The sequence below is a fragment of the Solanum pennellii genome, chromosome 6, assembly GCF_001406875.1.
Source record: "Solanum pennellii chromosome 6, SPENNV200".
Classification (NCBI taxonomy): domain Eukaryota; kingdom Viridiplantae; phylum Streptophyta; class Magnoliopsida; order Solanales; family Solanaceae; genus Solanum; species Solanum pennellii.
In genome coordinates, this window is record NC_028642.1 from 29393949 (window position 1) to 29413746 (window position 19798).

At 28.1% G+C, this 19798-nt stretch overlaps 2 protein-coding genes across 5 annotated transcripts in view; both read right to left on the minus strand.

Annotated features, from left to right (window-relative positions):
* Positions 1 to 8637, minus strand: part of LOC107021365 (MADS-box protein AGL42-like) — a 58256-nt gene extending 49619 nt beyond the window's left edge. The window contains exons 1-2 of one of the 4 annotated variants that reach the window (XM_027918053.1): positions 8579 to 8637; positions 7988 to 8175 (exon numbers count right to left, since the gene is read on the minus strand). In XM_027918053.1, coding sequence (XP_027773854.1) covers positions 7988 to 8169 — 182 coding nt within the window. In that variant the 5' untranslated portion in view covers positions 8170 to 8175; positions 8579 to 8637. Of the gene's footprint in view, positions 1 to 7987; positions 8176 to 8249; positions 8485 to 8578 lie in introns of those variants that run through there. The other 3 variants (XM_027918052.1, XM_027918051.1, XM_015222011.2) reach the window with 3 other exon arrangements.
* Positions 8638 to 11993: 3356 nt separating this feature from the next.
* On the minus strand, positions 11994 to 17745 carry LOC107021617 (protein HOTHEAD-like). The gene is made up of 5 exons (XM_015222306.2): positions 17544 to 17745; positions 16671 to 17303; positions 15402 to 15799; positions 12273 to 12790; positions 11994 to 12198 (listed from the first exon to the last, which is right to left on the minus strand). The coding sequence occupies exons 1-5, from the start codon at positions 17626 to 17628 to the stop codon at positions 12147 to 12149; spliced, it is 1686 nt and encodes a 561-aa protein (XP_015077792.1). The 5' UTR covers positions 17629 to 17745; the 3' UTR covers positions 11994 to 12146.
* Between the last annotated feature and the right edge of the window lie 2053 nt (positions 17746 to 19798).

Consider the following 19798-nt stretch of genomic DNA (forward strand, 5'->3'; position numbering starts at 1 on the left):
TGTGGAGTCCATACCCATTGTAGATAAACATAGCAAAAATGGTTGAATTTTGTTTGTTGATTATTGTTAAAGTCAACAAATGTTGCAACAAAATTCAAAGCTCACCATTTCTTTTTTCAACTAAAATCTTAGCAAGATTTCTACATAGGTGAAAATGTTGAAATCTTGTGTTTCTTGTGATGTCATTGGTGACATCATTAGGAGTAGATTTTCCTATAAATAGAGAGCTCTTGCTCATTTCAAAATACACCAAAAAGAATTACAAAGGAGAGAAAACAAGAGTGAGGCATCACAGAAGAAAATAATCTGTGAGGAAAAATAGAGAGTGTGAGCGGTATTGTAGTGAGGTGGAAAAATCAAAAGAGTGTTATTTCTTTTGAATGTGTAGTGGTCTTTGGAGTTTTACTCAGACATACAAGTGTAAAATCCTTACTATAGTGATATTCGTTGCTCCTCTCGGGTCGTGTTTTTTCCCTTATTTAGGAGGGTTTCCACGTAAAATCTTGGTGTCATTATTTCTCTTTTATTCTCGTTGATTAACCGTATTGTTGTGTTTCGCATTTGTTGCCTTTATTACCGCAAATATTATTTCTGTTACGGATTTATTCCCAACAATTAGCACAGAACTATATATTCTTTTCAATATCAAACACTACATGCATTAATATTCTAACATTACCCTTCAAGTTGGTACATATAAGTCATCAATATCTAGTTTGTTATAATTTATAAATATAACTAGAAAAAACTAGAATTAATAAGGGATTTGATGAAAATATATCTGCAAACTAGTTATTAAATTATAAATTTTGTTATAATATCTCCTAAGAGTTATTTCCTCTAATAAAGTAGCACTTGATCGAAATGTGTTTTTCCTCTCATGAAAATAATGAATCTGAGGCAATATTAGAAAGGGCCTCTTGATTATTAAACACAAGTTTCATCCAATTGATATGTCCAAATTTCAAATTTACTATTAACTATTTGTTGAAAAAATAATTCTAGTATCTCAAAAAGATGTATTCATAATATTGTCAAGATACATTCTTTCGTATCATGTTTATGAGTATTAAATATATATACTTATTGTGATTGAATACCTAGCTTTTATTAGCCATACTTCCATTATATTTTCCACCATTGAAAGCCATATTTTGGCAGTTGAATTTCAGGTTTAAAACATTTCCATTATTATCCTTTATGACCCATTAATCCTTTTTTTATTGTCTTGACTTTCCTGCAAACATTTGGTCTCATTTCCTATAAATGATTTGCTTCTTGGTTCACATAAGAAGTAGAGAAAAAATATTTCCTTTCTCCTATGTCCATGTTTCATGTGCTGGATTTTTTTTCTATTGTGTATTCTGTTAGTTTCTGGCTCCTAGTTTTATATTAGAAGAGCTTGTTGAATTCTGGGGATACACCTATACCGGGTGAAATATCGATAGTGTCTTTCGGCACGCCTTAAGCTATGAGAATTTCCTACGAGAATTCGTGGTGAAGTACAAGTTCTGGTGAATTCAGTAAATGTTTGTGATGAAGGTATTATTCATAAGAATTTACAACAATCTTAAGAATATTTTATACTTTAATTTTATAAAAAATACTACTTGAAAATTTGAGGGGAAATAAAAATGAAAGTGAAAAGGGAGGCAAAAAGTCGAATCTGGATAAACCATTTCTGTTATGGTTAATTTCTAACATGGTTAATGTATGCAATGAAAACAAAAGAAAAAAGGAAGAGAAAGAAAGGTTTAGTGGAATTTCAAGTGAAACTTCTGGTTGGCTCAAAGGTGCCCACTTAGTTGAGGTTAATATTTCTCACTTGGATATTGCTCGTTTTGGACAGAAATGGTAAGACAAATAAATCATTATTATAATGACTAAATCTTTGTGAGTTTAAGCTAATAAGGAATGTGATGATATTATAAGTTCATATTTTTATTGAATTTGTGTATGGTGTAATGAATCTGCATGCTACTTATGTGAAGAAGATTAAGAGAAATGACAATCCCATTAAGTAAAAATAAATATGATTAAGCGGATGATGTAAATTATTATGATCATTTCTTAAGCAAATCTTGTGGCTAATATGTGAAAATGAGAAACTGGATATTGAATTTTGTATTGTTTTCATTTATGCTAAATAAAATTAATCTGTGCTCCCATATTAGAAAAGAAGAAAAATTATATATGTTTGTGATTCTAGAACTACTTAAAGTCCTTAGAATGAAAAAGTTCTTCCTATTAATTCACATATGAAAATATTGGTATTATTTGAGTGATACATGATTTTAATATTTGTGCTAGATTAATACTTGTGGATTTATGAGGAAAAATTGAATTCAATTTTTGAAAATTTCTTCAAATGTTTGTAAGTACAAGAAAATAATATTGTCATGAGCATTATTTGAATGTGGTCTTTATTATAATTCAGAGTTTAAAATCTTTCCAAAGGATTAGAGGTGGCAAGTTATATTTATAAAAAATAAAATAAAATAAAAAATTAGACATATGACGTATATATTATAGAGAAATTAAGATACAACTTTTGATATATGTTTTAGTGTATATATAGATTTATATGTTACATATTAATTTGAAAATTTTATGAACATTGAAAAAGTTATACCTTCATTGAAATATTGAAAAGTGTAGGGGTGTTTTGTTTGTACTATATGATCCTAAGAAAAATAGGATTTAAGTTCTGATTGTATGCTTAAAAAAAATGTTGTATATGCGGACGTGTGATAGTTAGTTGTGGTGACTTAATACAACAATAGAATTGGAAAAGTAAAAATGGTAGTCTTGTGTTCAAAAGTTATAATATCTTTTGTGTTATTGTTATTTGAAATGATATTGATTCTTAATACATTATATTGAAAAAAGTCTTTGGTAATAGATGAGAGGTACAATAAGTACAACACTAAGGGGCTGTTTGGTTAATGGTTAAAGTTATGCAGGTATTAGCTATGCAGGGTTTAGTTATGCAGAGGGTTTAGTTATGCAGGGTTTAGTTATGCAGGTATTAGCTATACAGGTATTAGCTATGCGGGTATTAGTTATACAGGGTTTAGAGATTACAATACGTGAATTATTAACTATTGAATATTAAATTTGTTGTAAATTATTAATATTTTTTTTTTTTACAAAATAATAATACATGCTAATAAAATGTGATATATATTAAAAAATATATAATGCTAATATTTGATTAGCATATGCAGGTATTAGCTATGCGGGTATTAGTTATACAGGGTTTAGAGATTACAATACGTGAATTATTAACTATTGAATATTAAATTTGTTGTAAATTATTAATATATATTTTTTACAAAATAATAATACATGCTAATAAAATGTGATATATATTGAATAATATATAATGCTAATATTTGATTAGCATATGCAGGTATTAGCTATGCAGGTATTAACATATATTAATATTAAACTGCAGGTATTAGCTATGCAGGTATTAGCTATGCGGGTATTAGTTATACAGGGTTTAGAGATTACAATACGTGAATTATTAACTATTGAATATTAAACTTGTTGTAAATTATTAATATATATTTTTTACAAAATAATAATGCATGCTAATAAAATGAGATATATATTGAATAATATATAATGCTAATATTTGATTATCATATGTACCGTTAAAAAATATATAATCAATTTCTAATATTAAAAAAATATTTATATTTTCATAAATTAATCGAAATGGTAAGTGTATAAAAAGAAATGAAAATAATCTATATATAATAATAAATAAAAATAACACATGTTGATAGGAAACAATAAAGTTTTCAATTGAAAAAATAAAAGAAATAAAAATGGTCTTATATAAAAAAGAAATAAAAACAACAAACTTATATATAGGAAAACAATAAAGTTTCCAATTAAAAATAATAAATTAAATTAATAGGGTAAATATGTAAGTTATCATTTTAACACATGTATAACTAATACCCACATAACTTATTCCATCTTCTACTCTGCATAACTTTATACATAGATTCCCTCATAAGTTATGTTGTTATTAATTATGTAGGTCTACAAAAATGCAACCAAACATGGTATAAGTTATGTATATTTTTCAATCTAAATAAAAATTTCTACCAAACATAGTATAACTTAATACATTATTTTATACATGAATAAAATGTAAGTTATACCGTAACCAAATGACCCCTAAGTAAATTAAATATTTTGTTGTACAAAATTGGTACAATATATGATGACAAATGTAAAAAAAAAAAAAGTTGGTATATTTTTGTGAATGTCATAATATAAAAACAATTAGTTAGAATTAGTTGTTGTGGAGTTGATTGGTGATGAGACTAGGTGGTTAAGATAACTATAAGTGTGTATTCTAATTAGAATAAAATCAATTTTTGTGTGACTAAATTGATACATGCGTTTGAGACACAATTTGAAGAAGTAGCTCCAACGAGATGAATAATTTACATAAATAAATTATATGTAGTCGGAAGTGAATATGATCAATTCACACAATAATGAAACATCTAGGGGAGTAAGACCTCTAGTCATTTGAGATTATCAACAATGATGGTAACCCAACCTATGTGATTGGAGATCCCACGAATTAGGTTCATATGGTTAATAACAAGTCATTAGTTGATAAAGTAAGCACTATAAAGTTATGTCCCTCCTATAATGTGTGAAAATTGTCACCAGACTGCAAGGCAAAGTGAGGCTGAGTTAGCTCTTAATCCAAGTCATATCCTTTATAGGAGGTGTATTGCTCTGCAAAATACACTTGATGATTGGACCTATATGAGTGTGAAGCGGTGCCGCTTTTATGAAATTGTGACAGATTTCTATAGCACTCATGAATACCAGGACACAAGCATGGCCGCTTAGCGCAAAACCGCGATAACGACAAAGATTGTGAGAGTACAATGTAATATAATAAGATGCTGGACTTACAAAAGAATTATTGGTTCATAGAAGTTCTAAATTTCACCAAATTATTCTGTAAGTTTAATCTTGCTTTTTTTAGGTCTGGTTCATAATCAATGGACACCAAATTCGATGCATTAGACTCATGTGAAAACCCAGCTGAACTTCTTATTTCATTTTATTTCTTCATATTCTTTTTGAAATATGTAGGGGATTGTTGAAAAAATAATTCTAGTATCTCAAAAAGAAGTATTCATAATATTGTATGGATACATTCTTTCATATCTTGTTTATGAGTATTGAGTACATATATTTATTGTGATTGAATACCTAGCTTTGATTAACCATAATTCCATTATATTTTCCACCATTGAAGCCATATTTTGGCAGTTAAATTTCAGGTTTAAAGCATTCCTATTATTATCCTTTATGATCCATCAATCCTTTTTTTATTGTCTTGAATTTCCTGCAAACATTTAGTCTCATTTCCTATAAATGATTTGCTTCTTGGTTCACGTAAGAAGTAGATAAAAAAGATATTTTCCTTTCTTTTTTGTTCATGTTTCATGTGCTGGATTTTCTTTCTATTGTGTATCTTTGTTAGTTTCTGGCTCCTAATTTTATACTAGAAGAATTTGTTAAATCCTGGAGGATACATCTATACCGGGTGAAATATCCTTAAGGACAGTATCTTTCGACGCTCCTCAAGCTATGAGAATTTCCTATAAGAGTTCGTGGTGAAGTATAAGATTTGGTGAATTTAGTAAATGTTCATAATGAAGGTATTTTCCGTAAAAATTTACAAAACAATTTGATCCAAAGTATCTCACAAATTACCTTTTAATAAAACACAAAATTCAGATGTAGAACATCTGTCACAAATGATTATGCCAATCAACATCGGTATATCTAAAGATCTACTTAAAGCTTCAATCCTCAAAAAGTAGTCATTTGCTCAATGACTTTATATATCATAGAATGCGAACAGCAACATCTCAATGACTATCATAAGTAGAATAGATAAACTAACACACAATACTCAGGAAGAGAAATGTTATATCTAGTCACAGTGAGATAATTCAATTTACCAACAAGTTTCATATATCTTCAAGGATCATTGAGGGGCTCCTTTTGTGCAACCAATTGTGACTTGGGGAAATTTGTGAATTGAAGTATATGTATAGGAGTTGAAACATGGGATAAGGAGTTTGATTGAAGAATTTCATAAACAATAAGAAATCCGGTATTTCATGAAAGGAGCAAAGTACATGAATATATACTAAGTTCATTATATTAGAGGTTGCATATCCAAGAACTCATACATGGAATCTCAATACAAGTTGGGTATATTTTCATGAACTCATTGAAGATTAACATTTTTTAGAAGCTAAAGATGACTCTTCTAGAGATGAATCAAATTTAATGGGGATGTTGAATAATCAAATTTTGTTCATGCATAGTTCATTAAGGTAGTATAATACATAAACATGACTCTAAACTTGTATAAAATTGAACAAATAGATACATTCGTCCAACATGACACTCTACATAGAAATTTTGTGTCCTATGTAGCACCCTACGTGTATTACGTCAGGTAGGACACGTGTCTACTTGTTCAATTTTATACAAGTTTAATTAAGTATCTACTTGTGCACAATCAAAAATAGACACATTATTCCGACATAGCACCCTACATGGAAATTATGTGTCCTATGTAGTGCCCTACGTGTATTATGTCAGATAGGACACGTATGTCTACTTGTTCAATTTTATACAAGTTTAAGTGTTTATTTGTATACAATCAAAGTTAGAAGGCATTGTCCACGGAAGTCAAGTGCATGTATTGGTGTTTAGTCTTATTCATATCTTTACGAAAATGAGAAACTTAAAATTAAATTAATACCCGAGGGTGGAAGACGAAATATATGAAGTAGTTCACCTATAATTCAACTCAAAGGGATGAGATAGTGACAGTGATAGAACTTTGAAAGATGGGTTGGCATGTACAAGTAATAATGAATACTAGAAGTACCTAGTTGTTCTATTCGTTTAATCAACCAAATTATAGCAAGCAAGAAAGGGTACCTAGGACCCTCCACACTTCCAGCTCTCATCACCAAAGCAATTTTACCGTAGATGGAAAAAGAATGTGCTACATGATGTATGTTATAGAAAAACAAAATGTTATTCCATGTTTTGATATGAGAAAAAAAAATGTACTTTGATCCTAACGAAAGTCATTTTTCTCGGCTCTAAATATTTTGAGTATATAAACAAAATGACATATATATACATGATGTATATATAGTTGGCTTTCATGATATCATGTGAAAGTTGTGGATGACTAGAAAGGAGACAATTGATTACTTCAACCAATATATGACAATCTAGCAAACTACATAAAATAGTACAAAGAGCCCATGTGATATTGTAGCATTTGTTATAATTACCCACAGTCTAAAATTGTCCAAATCCTAATGTTGAGGTCCTTGAGGAGGGTACATCTCCTTTTCCTAAATAAAATATGTTTGAAATCGAAAGTGTGTTTTGCTAGGGATTAAGAAGGTTTTAAAATGTACTTTTCAAAGAAAGATGCAATTGCTAAGAACTCAACAAGGAGAGAAAGAATAACCAGGTCTCGGATTTGTTAGAAAGGGTTTTATCCCTAATATGAAATTTTTGAGTGTAAATTTAAATTTAGTTGGATTTCAATACGGGTATCGAACACAAGACCATAACAGTGAGCAAATTTTGAATAGCAAATCGTTCGTACTTCCAAAATTAGAAAGTACAGAAAGCCCATGCTTCCTTGCCTCATCAAACAAATATGTAGTTTTACAACTTAAATCATTCGGTACGAAGGATATAAGTATAATAGATTAGTTTGCTTAGGGTATTAATTTGTAATTATTTATCTCATAGGATAACTTTTTTGTATTTCATCCCCAATACCAAACAATTTCTTTTTGGGTTGTATTAAATTATGTGAATCAGTATGTGTTTGGTTCTTGTGTTGAAAATGAAATGGAATGTAGAGAAGTGAAAATAGTTAATAAATTACCAGGAGCTTGAGAATTGAAAGAGTCTTCCTTTGTGAGAGAAAATAATAAGAGCAACTTGAGCATCACAAAGAACGGATAGTTCATAAGCTTTCTTCATAACTCCATTTCTCCGTTTAGAAAAAGTCACTTGCCGGCTGGTTGCATTCTCAATCCTCTTCATCTCTACCTTTCCTCGAACCATTTCAGACTGCACACAACATATCAAAAATAATTAAAATCCTTTTTTTTAAAAAAAAAAAAATCTTGAATCTTTTAGCTCACCTTCAATACCAATGAAATCAATTAGAAATGTTCAAAAAAATATAAAACCCTAGCAAGTGAGATCGAGGATAAAAAGTTTACCCAAAAGCTAAAGAATGGGAAAGCATAAAAAGTTTACCCAAAAGCTAAAGAATCCCAAAAAAAAAAGAGGATATTAGCCGGAAAATGGAATAAGTAGTAAAGATATGGAAATCGTTGATGTATTCATCTCTTTATTTTGAGACCGAAGAATATGATATTTCCCTTTACTATTAACAACAAAAAAGGAAAAACACAAAATAAAGTAAACATTATAAGAAAGTCTTGTCTAAGTAATATTTCATTGTTACCTTGTTTTGGTAATCGATCTTCAAATACCTAGACGTTAATCATATATAAACAATAACACTCACCCATAAATGGGATTATAAAACATTTATAACACTCCATTCATAAGTGTAAGTACCAAAACTAGAAACAAAAATTCCCCCGGCCGTACAAATGGAAAATTTATGCTATAAAATAATATAATTTTTTCACTTATTTCTTATTTTACTGGAAAAAAATGCATGGTGAGTAATATATTTTCACTTAAATAATGGAAACTTTTTAATTTTATCATATGAAATAATGACTATTTTATTCTTTTCACACTATTTCAATAAAAATATTTGTGAAAATAGATTGAATTTTCATTGGGATAATAATGTTTTTTTAGTAGTGTAACATTTTTTTATTGGATATGGAAACAAATTTTAATTAGAGTACATTTTCATGCAAGTTATAAATTATTTTTTTTACGAAAATGAAAATTCTGAAACTAAATTATTTATAAATGAAAAAATGTTACATTCTATTTTGACAAACCTAAAAGAAAATTGTTCACATAAATTAGGATAAAAGAAAAGAGCGTACCATAAATTATTGTTTAAACATGAATTTTAAACATAATCACCTAAAAAAACCAAAAATTGAAGATTTTTTTTTGAGTTTTAAGTTCTGAACTCGGTGCAATTTAATAGGTTTAGTTATTTTATTAATATTTTTATTGTTTTATGATTAATATACTATTATTTTTATATAAAATCATTAATTAAATTTCTAATATTCGTAATTCTTTTTGAATGTAGTATAACATTTTAAAATATATATTTTTTATTATATGCTACTTGCATTCCTGAATTTGTAATATTTCAATCTTTTGAAGTTTTCGTCACTTTAATGTAATTTGATAATATTATTATTATTATTAATTTTCGGTACGAAGAATGCACAAATTAAAAAGCTAAAATAGAAATTTTAATTTGAAAATATAATTCACAACATAATAATTTAAATATAAGATAACAGTATAATACATAACGTAATAATTTTATCTCAATAATAATTTAGTAATTCGATAGGTCGTTTTCAGATCTATCAATATTCATAAAAAAAATAATTTATGATTCAGAGAATTGATGTAATTATAGTTGTGGTTGTGCTTATTAATTTATGTAATGTCAATATAATTGTATATCATTTTATTTTAATTGTTCATTACTTTATATATCATATAATATTAGCTTAACATTTATGTTATATAGAAATTTAGAATAAAATAAAATTTATATTAAGTAATAAATTTGGGGGAGGGGGGGAAATCTATTACATAAACATTATATAAAGTGATTATTTGAAAAAATAATAATTTATATTATAAAATAAAAAAATAAAAATAAAAATAAAATAGAAAATTGAGTTGAAATTAATTATATAAAAAAATGAAAATTATATTATTTGAATAGTTAATTAAAGATAGGATTGGAGATTACCGAACTACTAACACATTACACATCTATTTTTCTACGCTTAATGATAAAGTTACTTGGTGGTAGGCCCAACTACTATAATAATATCAAATTGTATTTCACCGTTTTTAATCCTTTTAAAGGTTATCAAAACTACGTCATAATTTATTAATATTATTTATAGTAACACAATGAGAACGAAAAGAAGGTTAGTATAATTTGGTGTGGCCAATTAAGAGTGTACATAGTGTAGGGTTTAGAAGTGATTAATTTTAGGGTGGGGAATAACATCGTCGTACCCACGATTTGACGTGCAACGAATTAGAATACGACAACTCATTATAATTATTTATAGTATATATGAAATATTTGTGACTAAAGGACAACAGGAATAAAGTCAATCACGTGGCTTCAAACATCGTTTGCCGTGTCTATTTATTTACTTTGGTGCTAAGATAGACTACTACTCCTTACTTGACTACCGTGCAGTACTCTATGTGCTTAGGGGTGGAAATACTTAAATTTGAACGGTTTAAAATGAATTAAGATAATAAATTAATTAGTATCTAATGTTATCAAAATGTATATTGATACGATTGTCAAAAATTAGAGTTCAAAATCAATTTTAGGAGGATGTTTTAATTATTTTTTATAATTGATATGTACAAGCAACTAATATTTAGCGTAAGTTTGGAGAGAAGTGGATGTAATGGACCTTATAAAATAGAGAAAGTTTCTAAAATGTTCTTTTTTTTTAATTACTTGTCTTTTTTTTTAGTTGTATCTAATTACTGGTTTATTTTAACAAATCAAGAAAGGATAATTTTCTTTTACCTATTATACTTTTAATTAATTACATTGGAAAAGGTAGAACTTCTTGAAAATCTTAAATTTTTAATTTATTTATTTCATAATTAATAGAGGTAAAATGAAAAAACTCACTATCATAATTTTTTTTCTTAACAGGTGTGTTCACTCAAAAGTGAACAAATAATTAAAAATAGATCTAGGAAGTAAACATAAAATATATAATAAGATTCTATAGCTACAATTTTGATAATTGTGCCCAATAATTATAATTCCAATTGTCATGAATGGTGCGGTTTGTATAATTCTTTATGTTTGTATATTTCGCTTGTCAATATTATATATTTAGAAATTTTTCATTAGTCCGTTTGTATATTCGTTTGCAAATATACACATATGATAATTTATTATAAATTTTTCATAAATCATATACAAAGTTTTGGGTTTATACAATCAGAGATCAAATTATACAAATCAAACGGATAGCGAGAATTTAGGAAACTATAGTAGCGAATTATAATTTTCTTAAATTGTAGATATAGCAACTAATTTAGGCAAATATTTGTTAATCTACATAATGTTCCTCATAAAGTAAGAATGTAAATAATGTAAATTTTCAATAAAATAATAACAATACACGTAAATAATGTAAATTTTTAATAAAATAATAATAATACTTAATTTTGCCTCAAAAATTTAACAAATAATGATAACAATAAAGTGATGCGTTGAATTTGATAAGTTAATATAACCTTCCCCCCTACCCCTCCACCCCAACCTTTCCCACAACAACCCCAACCCTAAATAGAAGAAGAAAAAAAAATGTTTTAGTAGTAGGGGAGGCGCATGTAAATTGAAAAGGGACCAACTTTTCAAATTTAATTTAATTTAATTTAATCTATTATGTAGGATTAGGTGTATGCAAAAAGAATGGTGACCGGTGCAAATTTCTGAATAAACTAATCAACGAAGATAAGTTAATAAAGCAATTAGCTCCTTTTATCTTTTTCATGATAAAATAATATAGCTTTATTAGATTGGATACAATTTATATTGAGAGAAATTTTTAGTTGGCATAAATACATATATCGACATAAGCGTTAGTAAATGTTACATAATAAGGATGGTGAGATAAAGTTAATTATCCAATATCCACTAGTAAATGATATGCTAAAAATTGAATGATACTATATATAAAAAAAGGTAAATATGACTTTGTTTCAGGAGTAGAGAAACAATAATGACCCTTCCCTTTTATTAAATTTAGTCAAATGTAAATTCCACATTTTTATTCCCCAAATAAAATGCGAAATGACATGTTTTAGTTCCTTGCACCAACAAGCCTCTCTCTCAAAATCTTCATCCCCATGTACCTACATTACATTTCAAACAAATCATAGTAACCCCTAACTATACAAAACTTGATGGAAACTTAAATTTAATTTACCTTCCAAGCATCATGACAGTGGCTTGAGGATTAGTGCCAGGTGAGTCAATAAATGTAGATCCATCAATAACTCTCAATCCATCAATTCCAACAACTTTATAATCTCTATCAACCACTTTCCCAACTTGACAACCTCCATGGTAATGCCATATGGTGACTACAGTGTCAATACAAAATTGTTCTAAAGAAACAGAGGCACTCAAATGCCTTGGTCGCAAATTGAGTGGAAAAGTTAACATTGTATTAAATAAAGATTGTGCTGTTGTAAAAGGGTATTTAAAATCGAATAAAGATGTTGATTCTATAACCTCTGCTATTGTTCTCATGCCCTGTACACATCTTTGTAGGTCTCTCGGATCTTTGAAGTAGTTGAATGTTACTAGTGGATTTACATTTGGATCTTTGCTACTAAGTTGAAGAAAACCACTTGAAAATGGTCCTGCAAGTTTGTCTAGGATTACACCTGCTTGTATTGGGGTGTTTAGAATGCCTCGGTTGATCACAGATGGGTCCAGACTCTGCACCATGTTACCAGAAATTGAGAAACATGTACTTTTAAAATATGACCTATTTTATCATGAATCAAGATTTTTTTAAAATCATATATTAAAAAAGATAAATTTACATATATGTATTTTTGCCACATTAAAATAGGAACAGAGGCAAAAACAAGATTTGTTATGTGACATAAATACATGCAAATCACACTAGATACATGTATCAATAAGTATCTGTGGTAATTCACATGTATTCAACGTAATAAATACATAGGAGAGTGATGAGCGGGAAGGAAGAGATACAAACAAGATTTGTTATGTATCCAAGATACATGCGAGTCCACTTGAATATACTGTATTTAGAACAAATTAAATCTAATTTTGATCCATGTATCTAAACAATCTAGACACTATAATCTCATAAAATTTGTAATATTACAAATAAAATAATTAGCTCGGATTTCTGTAAGTTGCCAAATTTACATTTACCTCTCAATCTTAGATAACCATTTTAATCCAAACAAAAGAAAAAAATATATTCCTCTCCTTCCGTTCATAGATGTAGAGTTCAAAGCCTAAATGGTAAAAAAAAATTATCAAAATTTTTAAAGGGGTATATCAATTTCTTTTTAACCAAAAGGGCAAAATCGATACTGACGCAATAATTTTGTTTTCACGCCGTTAAATCTCAAAATCGCTGACCTACCAGTGATTTTGTTCATATTGTTTTTTCCTTTTTTAAATAAAGCCGCTGCCCATGCAGCGTTTTTGACGAACTTTATTTTCTAAAAAGTTAAAATAGTTGTGACTGCAGCGTTTTTCTTTTTTTAAAAAATAATCTTTTTGAAAATCGCTGCCTAGTGGATTTTTTTATTTTTTTGTAAATCGCTGCATGGGCAACGATCAGTCGAAATGTTTTTTTTCTTTTTAAAGATTGCTGCCTTCGCAGCAGTTATTTTTAATAAATTATTTAATCTTGGTGAATATTTTTTAAAATAATTTAAATAAATGTTTTTATAAAAAAAGTTTTTTTCTTTTTAATTAAAAAATAACTTTTGGTAAACATTTTTTTTAAATATCGTTGCCAATTATTTTTTTAAAAAGGTCGTATTAAATGTTGGTGGTTTTTCTTTTTTTTTTTTTATTTTGATCAAAATAAAAATCGCATTACAATTCTTAATAAAAATTTCACTAAATGATTTCATTATTTAAAAAAAAATTAAAATTATTTTGTTTTTTTTACAAAATGACTACAATTGCAGCATTTTAGCCATAGCAACGATCTTTAAAAAAAAGAGAAAAAAAGAAGTTCCAGAGAGATCGCTGCCAAGACAACGATTTTCCAAAAAAGTTTTAAAATTTCCCACTAAAATCGCTGCCTTGAGAAAATATTAATTTTTTTTAAAAAAAACGTTGCAATGATTTTAATTTTTTTAAAAGAAAAATCGCCAAAAACGCTGCATGGGCAGCGATTTTCTTTTAAAAAAGGAAAAAACAATATGAACAAAATCATTGCGTCTGTAGCGATTTTGCCCTTTTGGTTAAAAAAGAAATAGATGTACCCCATTGGAATTTTTGATGAATTATAAGATGTGAAGTAGGGGTGTACATGACCGGGTTGGTTCTAATTTTTTAAATATCAAACCAAATCATTCGTGTAAAATTTTTAAATTTATAAACCAAACCAGTAAAGTTCGGATTTTTTTGATTTTTTCAACCTCGGGTTGGTTCAAAATTTTCAAATATCAAACCAAATCGTTGTGTCGAATTTTTAGATTTATAAATCAAACCAAACTAGTAAACGTCGATTTTTTTCAAATTTTTGGATTTTTTCGATAAAGCTTGCATACAATTATATCATTGACTTGTGCTCCAAATATTTAAAGTACAATTATCTAAGGTATTTCTTAAAAAAATAACACAAAATATGAGATGAGTATTGATGACACAAAAATATTCAATAAATAATAGTAATGAAATCATCATATAAAATAAATATTGTAAAGTCATAATGAAAATAATCCTAATTTAAAAGTACTAAATCATGCTAAAATAAGTTTAATAAGTATTAGTTACATTACTTAATATTTAAGATAAATTAAATTAGATTATGTATTTTTAATTGTCTAAACAAATGTAAAACCGAAGAACAAATATTCAATATCATTGTCATTCTTAGTGTTGAATTGATTTTCTTTTTGCATTAGTATTAATTTAATTTTGATTTAAGTTTTACTATAATCATCAACATTTATAAACTATAATCTTTATTGGACCATTCCAAATTCTAAGGTTTAAACTTAAATAATATATTAAAAGATAAAAACTATGAAATAGTATAAGAAATATTTTGAAAGGACATCAAAGTAAATATTTTTATGTATAAAATAAAATTTTAAAATTACGTATATAATGTCGGTTTGGTTTGGTCTCTAGTTAGTTTTTTTAGTTAAAAGTTAAAATCAAACCAATCCAAATATAATTGTTTTTTTTTTCAATACCAAATCAAGTCAAACCAAATCACTAGCCAAATATTTTTTTTTCGATTTAATTCGATTTGCAATTTATTTCGATTTTGTACACCCGTAAAGGATTATCAGGTAGTAATTAACATTTTAAAGAGTGGTCTAACCTGATTGGCTATCCTTGCAAAATTATTGGCCATTGTGCGTAACCAATCCAACTCCAAAGGCCCACTCGAAGCTTCAATGTAACTTTCAAACTCAGTAATACCAACAACTTGAATGAGGGAAACTTCAAGAGGTTTAGGAGAAGGAATAATGACAGCATTCATTGGGTTATCAGACATACCCATACCAACCATGGGTTGATCTAATAACACAGAGATACCATGGGCCTTTAGTTGTTCTGCTGGCCCAATACCACTCAACATTAACATTTGTGGGCTTCCTAATGCTCCAGCTGACAAGAGCACCTCATTCATGGATCCTTCTTTCAAATAGGCCAAGTGACTATTACCTTGTGAATCTTGAAAACGAACTCCATTAGCTCTTGGCTTCATTCCTCCACCTTCATGTATATACAATCATAAATGGTAATCTTATTATTTGATGAATTGGATATTTTTAATCATGATTCATTTAACATGTTATTAGTAATACTCTGTGTTGAGGTGCAAATATACCCCATAATTTTGTTATTTAGAATAGATATGTTTGTGTCTTTTGTTATAAAACATTATACCTCTGCCATCTAATAAATGGTGCTATATTATCCTTTTTGTTAACAAATTTATTACACTTAATTGAAAAAGAAAAAAAAACTACTCATATAATACTGATTTTCTAGTAATTTCAAAAATGTCACGCGAATTAAAAAATTATCTTACCCCTTTTAAATTGGGTTGGTCTTGGGAGGGTAATATACAAATCTCACATTTTGTTTACTTATTATCATTATCCCTTAGAAGTTTTATAAATCTCCAAAATTCTTTATTTTTCTCTTAAGTCAAAAATGTCATTAATGTATCCGATCCTTTTTTGTTTATGTATCAGCGCTTTGATTTTTTGGCTATTAATATATCCGACCCTCTTTTCAATGTATCAACGCTTATATTATTGTATCCGTTTGAGGATTTTTGTAATTATAAACATTAAGGGATAGTGCCTTGATTTATGTAATTTGCCCTAAAAAAACAGATGATGTAAATTGTAATTTATTTTTTTAAGCCCGGTGACAATTTATATAAAAGCTAATTAGTCTGTTAATATAAATTATTTGTTAGACGTTAATTAAGGGTATATCCACACCATTTGTTAGACAACAAAAAATATATATGGAAGTTCCTTTTTTTTTTTAACCATGAATATATGATCTTGGCAAAGTTGAGGGGTGTATTTTTCCATTAAAAAAAAAATTAAAAAATTCATAAGGAAGTTACCTGCTGGTTTGAACATGATTTGTTGGACAGTGGCATTTAAAAGCAGAGTAATTTTGGTAGGATTAGCATACTCCAACAAATCCGCAGCAGTATGTCTCTGTCCTTGTGAATCAAATATACTTCCACCAACTTTAGTCCCATATAAATGTTGATACGTAAAACCATTATCCGGTTTCACTCCCACTTCTAACAAACCATTCTTCACAGCAGATTGCCACTGCTTTACTTGTGGCTCAAACGCCACTTTCTTTTCCACCCATTCATACGAATCTCTCACTAACTTGTCATTCCATCCCACTTTCTTAACGTACTCATCACTCGCCCTCGTAAAGAACCCTGCATTAATAGCTGAACCACCACCTAAGACGCGAGCACGGTGGTTGAATACACCGTCTGTAGAGATGAAAAGTTGCGAGGGAGATGACGGAGAAATGTTGGCTAAGTTGCTTGAGAAACCGTTAATGTTTGGGTTTCCATAGGGTAAGTCACCTCTTTCTAATAACAGAACATGGAAGGATTGTGAGAGTGTTGCTGCTAATGCACAACCAGCAGTTCCTCCTCCTATTATGATGTAATCGAACGAAATAACCTTTGGTGATGACGTAGCATCTCTTGCAAACGTGGAATATGGGGCTGCATTGCAGCAAACAATTATATATTAATATAAATATTTTAATTTTATTTATAGCAAGTTAATTGTAAGTTACCAATTCTATTTTTATTAACGACTACCTTCAATTGACTTTTAGCTAATTAACTTGAACAATCTAAAACTAAACTCATTTTTCTTCCCCATCTTAGTTTAAAAAGAAAAAACGAAAGAAATGGAAGCAAAGAGAAGTGATTATGGAATAGAGAAGAGATCACAATTACCTTTCTCAGAGAAACAAGGAAGGGAAAGAATGAGAATTCCAAAAAAAGAAGAAAATAGGAAGGGGTTCCAACTTGAGCTAACCATATTCTATTTCTAGAATTATATTTGGACGTGTGATATATAATTAAGAAATGTTATAGATAAAATAAAATAACAAGTTGATCTTCTTATGAGACCATTGAGAGTAGTTATGAATTATTATGCTTATATAGAGAGGCAAAATATTTGAGATATACTAAATTGGAATTGTTGTTCAACAAGTCAAGATACTAATTAATTATCATGTAAATAGATGAGAAAGTAGGTAGTTGAAGATTTGATGAAAACACGAAGCACTCACCTGCCCAAAAGAAACCTCATTAAATGCTTCTTACTGCTAATTCACAGCTAGTTAATGAAAAACAAAAGCACAAAATATATCACATTCCTTAGTACAATTCAATTTCATGCTTCCTACTGCCTACTGCTAATTGACAGCTGGTTATGATTGAATAAACGGTTGAATGATCTGGTCATTTTATCTAAAAAATCATTTCTTTTAGTTAATTATATTCTTAATATCCCTCACACATGATATGAATACGTGGTCACTACGCTAAATATACAAGTCATTTTTCCCTGCCCTAACATAACTTGCCCCGTTAACATATCTCCCCAATTGCCATCCCTAACAGAAAATAAGTCTTTGTATTGAGATTGAAAAGTAGATATATACGCTATATATACTTGTATAATTACTCTTTCACATTGTGTAACTAACTTCCTAACTAATAAATTAACAAGTTGTTATAACTACTACATACATACTAAAAGGACTAAACTAGCCTTCCTACTAGTAGCAAACTTCAACAGTTCCTAACATCTTCTTGTATCTCAATAAGAATGACCATTGAAATATGTGATCATTTCATTTAACAATTTATTTTATTGATTAATTATATTATCAACATGAAAAACAGAAATCATGACAAATAATATCGGACGAAGGAGAGTGACATTAGTCATGGTGGGGTTCCGTCTAAATTCACTGTTGTAATATCGAGATTAGACGTGTTCGGACTGAAGTTAATCGAATCTAATAAAATTTTGATATTTTTTTTGTCGTAATTTATTTATATGAATCCAATAAAATAATATATTGTCGTAATTTATTTATATGAATCCAATAAAATAATATATAATGCTTAGTGGAAATCTAAGAACAAAATTTGCAAATTTTCTTTTAAATTTTTTAACATCATATATGTTGATTAGTTTGTTCTAGCGGTTTCCACTAACCATTGGATGCTTATTTCTCTAAAATGTTTTATGGGAATTTAAAGAAGAACGAGGGGATAAAAATGAAGAAATACAAACTGACAAAAAACCAATTATAATTTTTTCCGAAAAAGAAGACCTCATAATAAAATGGGACATAGTGAATTTTTAAAATGAATTTATGAGATATTTTTTTAGCTATTATTGTGGGTTTGCAATTTTAAAAAGTAAATAACTATTTGTTATTCTAATCATGATTTAAGAGTTAAAAGACCTTCATTTAGATAATTAAATCTTAGCTTTTATCGTATGTGGCTTCCATTCAAGTAGATATTTGAAAAAAATGGAGAGAATGAATGTTGGGAAGGTGCCTCATCGGATAAAATATTGATAGTATCTTAAATATTTATAAAACAAGAAAATGTATTAATTCTTTTTTTAGATGAATAAAAAAATTATTATATACATTGAAATAGAAGGATACAATTTAACAGATAAGCAATAGCTTAATTCGAGAATTGAGTTCAAATGCTTCAAGTAATATTTTTTTAAGAAGAAATGAATTTCAGTTAAATATAGGACATTAAATTGAACTTTTTGACTTTAAAAATAAATCAACAAATAAAAAGTTGTACTTAATTATACTACCTCATTGCTAATTATTGAATTCTCGAATTAAATATTTTGCTTACTTTTCTTGTTACCACAAAGTATAGTTAAGTTACGATAAGATTAACAATTCAACTTAGGATATAAAATTATACTTGGATAATCGCACTCTTGGTTCTCAAATATTGATAAACAATTCTCATTTTGTTATTGTCGAACGATGATTTTCGATTTTTAATTGACATAAATTTCTCTTTTTGTGTAATTGAATTGAATGGGGGAATCAGAATTTCAATAAGAGATTCAAATTTCAAAAGATAAAATACACAAACTAGTTGAAGGGGCTGGGGTTCGACATCTACGATATATATATATATATATATATATA